Genomic DNA, 4,659 nt, shown 5'->3' on the forward strand with positions numbered 1-4,659 from the left:
TGTGGGTTCAAGCCCCACATTGGGCAAAAGATTCCTGCATTGCAGGGGGTTGGTCTAGATGACCCTTGTGGTCCCTTCCAATTCTACAATTCTATGATTCTACGTACTTGCCATGCTAGCAACTGCCCTGGTTCAAGTTCAGCAGCTTTTCTGTAGGCACCTTGGGCTTGATCGGGTTGTTCTAGCTCCGCAGCTGCCAGACCAATGAATACCCAGGCATTGTAGTTATTCTTCTCCTGTTTCAATACTGCCTGCAAGAACAAGTGAAAAAACACTGAAACACTTACAATAAGCAATATTAATAAATCATTTCAAAGCTGAAGAAGAAAACAGAACTGATGCATGCTCAGATGTTATCATCAAAAGATTCTAAAGCTGCAGAAGGAGCCCAAAGTTAAGTGCTTTGCATGTGCAAAGTCCCAAGCTCAATCCCAAACATTTCCAGCTCAAAAGTTCTCAACAGCAAAGCTAAAGCAAAAAACCTGTTTAAGACACTGCCTCTGCCAACTAAAGAAGACAGTACAGACCGAAATGAACCAATGGCCTGGTTAACAAAACATCCAAACCACCACCAACAGGGCAGAAACAGAAAATGACACCAATGCTGTGCAGCCCAACTTTAGCTTTTAGTTTGGCAGCAGATAAACAAATACAGAAAGGAACACCAAGACGATGAAGAAATACTTTAAAATATCATAGAGGAGTACTATGAATAGAACATACAATTTCGCATGCCAAAAGCTTAATTGTACATTTGAGTGCTAGTTACCTTGCAGTGTTTCAGTGCTTCTTTGTACTCCTTATTCCTTATAGCATCTCTGGCACTTTTCAATGCTGCTTTCACTTCCTTGTTGGACATGACTATTGGCAAAGTAACGGAAGAAAATTACAGCAATTATACCAGGCCATATGGAGAATTTTCAAGAGAGTCTTATTTTAATCCCTTCTTTTTCATGGTATTTTTGCTTCTTGACAAAATAAGTGATAATTTATGCCACAAACCTATGATGCAGGGTTTTGCTTTGTTTTGTTTTAGTCCTGCCACTAAATGGACCTCTTCCTACAGGACAAAAATGAGCAATATCACCCAGGTTTATAATTATAGACAATGGCGATTCTAACTCTTCAGGGCCAAACCAATACATTTTGCTGGCTATAGTGAAGAGATACGCTTCCATTCCACATACAGAAACTGACTGGATCTTACCTTCAACACTGACCATAGGACAGCATCCTCTACTTAACTTGGGGGAAGAGGCTAGCTTGGGGTGTGGGGCAGGCTACAAGCCCACACACCGTTCTGACCTGCAACCCCTCACTGCTTCCCCCCCACCCGCATATAATTTTTTATTAAACTTTCTGTTTTACAATTTAAAATACTCGTTTTATATCCTTAAGACATCAATGACTTCCCTGATTCTCTTTCCATGGTTCATTTTACGTATCATAAATCCTTGCGTATTTTACAAAAACTATACCATTCAGTATTCCATAATTGCATCCACCAAAACTTATTTACACTGTTGAATTTATCTTAATGCTGCCAACATTTTCAGCTGAACACAGTTATTTCCCATATATTCAATAAGCGTTTTCCAATCTTCTTTAAACGTCATGTTCTTCTTGTTCTCTTACTCTATATGTTAAGTCTGCAAGTTGTGCATATTCTGTCAGCTTAAGTTGCCATTCTTCTTTAGTTGGGACCTCGCTGGCTTTCCATTTTGGGGCTAACAAAAGACGGGCTGCAGCAATAACATACATAAATAACCTTTTCTGACACCTGGGAGCAACCCCTCACTGCTTTATCTGATACCTGCTGCTTGCCCATTCAAAGCTCAGTCGGTTAGAGCCCTAGTGCTGAAAACACGAAGGTCGCAGGTTCGATCCCCGTATGGGGTAACTGCATATTCCTGTCTCGCGGGGTGGGGGGGGGAGGGAGGTTGGAGTAGATGATCCTCAGGGTCCCTTTCCAGCTCCGCAATCCTACGATAAGTTCCTTTTACACGCAATTCAAGCCAGGGCGAAAGACTAAGGTGTTAAAGCCAAAGCTGCGCGCGTTAATGCCCGGATTTAAACAAGGAGTTCAAGGGGGATTCGTTAAAGCAGGGGCCGCAGCCTCCGGAGCCTGACCCAGCTGCTCTTCTTCCCCTCCGCTTCGCCCAGAGGAACCGCAGCCCCGCTCCAGGGAGGGCTGCTGGCCCTTCACAAAAGCAGGCGCTGGCGACAGGCACGCCCCGCCGGAGCCTTTGAGGGACCAGGCCTTCCTTCGCCACGAAGCCGCGCGGCGAACAGTCACTCACCGGCTGCTACCGACTCCGGCCACGGCTACCACCGGCAGCAGACAACCATCAATGCCGTCCCGCGCACGCGCGGAAGGCTCCGCCCCTCCTTAGCTCCGCCCCTCAACCGATGTCGTGGAGAGAAAAATCCCTCAGAGGCGCGCCGCTGTCAAACGCCAAGTCGGCCTTCCGCGTGGCAGTGGTCGTATTTCTCCTTGGTTTCGCGCAGCAAGGCGCGGTTTTGCCAGCCTCAGCTACGACTGAGCCCCCTTTCCAGCCCCTGCAATCCTAAACGCGCGTGCCCTCCAGCGTTTCTCCGATGAAAATAGGGACGGACCTAATGGACAGAGGTCCCTTTACCTTTTTAAGGGGGAAAAACCGGGGTAGTTCAAATCAGAAACTGGGACAGCTGCTGTAAATCCGGGACTGTCTCTGCGAAATAGGGACACTTGGAAGGTCTGAGCAGTTCCTGTGAAAAAGTCGAATCGAAACACCATAGGGCTTACTCTTGATGGCACTGTCTCTGTTGCTTTATGCCCTTAGCTTATTTTCTAATATTGATGTATCGGCTTTCTTACGCCATGAAACACACGTGTTTCTCAGGCGGTCAAGCTGTCAAAGCAATGGCCCTTTGCTTTCAGCAAAGTGGTGAGAGTGGAGTCTCGCACGCTTATTTATTTATTATTGCATTAACACCCCACCTTTCACCCGAGGAGTTCGTGGTGGCATATGTTTCTTCTCTTATCCAACGAGTTTCATGAGAGAGTAGGGATTTGAACCCCGGTCTTCACTGTAATACTAGTAGCCCGCCACTCTGTTAAGCTGCACCACACCAATGGTAATATTGTTGGAATTCTGCCTGGGTCAGAGGAATGTGCCACAGCGTAGGCACCGGCAGATATTCCTGTCGACCTCCCCGCGTCTCCACTCTGCTGATAAGCAGGCGAGGTCCCGGCGATTCATCTCAGATGTGTGAGAGGAACACACTGTTCTTCGTCCCTCCCCTTTGGTGTCCCCCAAGGAGGGGAAAGAAGCAGACAGAAAACTATTTACATCCTTTATTTCTGTCTCTCATATCAGTACAGAGAAACATGTCTGCACTCGACAACAGCAAGAAGAAACTCCACCCATGTACTTCCAGTACAGGTCATATGACACACACACTGAGCTAACATCTGGTGCTCAGTACAGAATGGACTGCCCCTTTGTTTCCATGGCAACAGTCACAAACATCCTGTCTGGCTTTCCAGCCACAAGCAGCTGACTGAGCTGCTGGAGCCTTTGCTTGCTGCAGCATTGGTGCTTTATGGTAACACTGATATCACATCTATACCGGTGTGACCAGCAGAGTAGGGAGGGCAGCACCTGCAGAGGAGTCCAGCAAAGGTTCAGAGTCTAACCCTGAACAGAACTCAGACACGGGAGAAGGGCACCCCGAGACAGTACAATTTCTCACATTGTTATGTACTGAAGTTCTCACCCTGGGCTAGCTGGGGGATACTGTTGATAGTTTTCACTCAGGTCCACATATGTAAATAAGAGATCGAAAGTGACGTTCAGTGATTGGATAGTTACATAAAATGGTTACTGTTGCGTTCTAGTGGAGCTCTATATAAGCAGGTTGGCTGAACCCTTCAGTTCAGTTCTGTTCTGGCCTGTGAATAACAAGAGCTGTTTGAAGAATTGCTGTGTCATCTGATATGTTCACCCACAACTTAACACTGGCAACGAGGATGGGATTGGTGGACAACAGAGCACAGTCAGATGCGGCCACCCTCTGAGCGGAGCAATCCCAAATTGCATCAGCAACCAATGAACAGTACACACTGCGATTCTGTGTAAGTCTACTCTACTTGGGAGAAAGTTCCATAGAGTTCAATGAGACTGTTTGGTCATTGCGTGTACCCTGCATAGCAAGGGAAATGCAGCTTGCAAACTGGGTTTTTCGTTTTTATTTAAAGCATGCGATCAGGCCTGAGTTATAAGGAGCATACATTCCTGCCCTCTTTTCTACTATCGTGGAGAAGGGTCATCATGCTGCTATCCAATTCACAGCTGTCAACTTTTCCCTTTTCTTGCGAGGAATCCTATTCAGAATAAGGGAATTTCCCTTAAAAAAGGGAAAACGTTGACAGCTATGATCCAATTACACCTGCTCAGAATTCCCGGGTTTCTCCGTCGTTTAGAACGGGCGGCTGTCTAATTTTACTCCGCAGGAGGAGGAGGGGGAGGGGGGGAAATGCCACCAAGCGATCTCACCAGTTAACACTGGAACGGTAACTCTAAACAACTCTATGTGCGTCCTTTGACAACAGAGAACCCTTCCCAGTGGCGTTGCATTATGGGAGTTGTAGTTCTCCACCCGACGTTTATTTCCGCC

General features: G+C 46.8%; 1 protein-coding gene across 3 annotated transcripts in view; it reads right to left on the reverse strand.

Moving 5' to 3' along the window:
* The window catches only part of SKIC3 (SKI3 subunit of superkiller complex), a 43,995-nt gene extending 41,602 nt beyond the window's left edge, over nucleotides 1–2,393 (reverse strand). Inside the window, exons 1-3 of one of the 3 annotated variants that reach the window (XM_082191336.1) lie at nucleotides 2,301–2,393; nucleotides 770–864; nucleotides 108–251 (exon numbers count right to left, since the gene is read on the reverse strand). In XM_082191336.1, coding sequence (XP_082047462.1) covers nucleotides 108–251; nucleotides 770–859 — 234 coding nt within the window. In that variant the 5' untranslated portion in view covers nucleotides 860–864; nucleotides 2,301–2,393. The other 2 variants (XM_082191337.1, XM_082191338.1) reach the window with 2 other exon arrangements.
* Nucleotides 2,394–4,659: the final 2,266 nt, after the last annotated feature.

This window comes from Podarcis vaucheri (genome assembly GCF_965113315.1).
Source record: "Podarcis vaucheri genome assembly, chromosome: 11".
Taxonomy (NCBI): Eukaryota; Metazoa; Chordata; class Lepidosauria; order Squamata; family Lacertidae; genus Podarcis; species Podarcis vaucheri.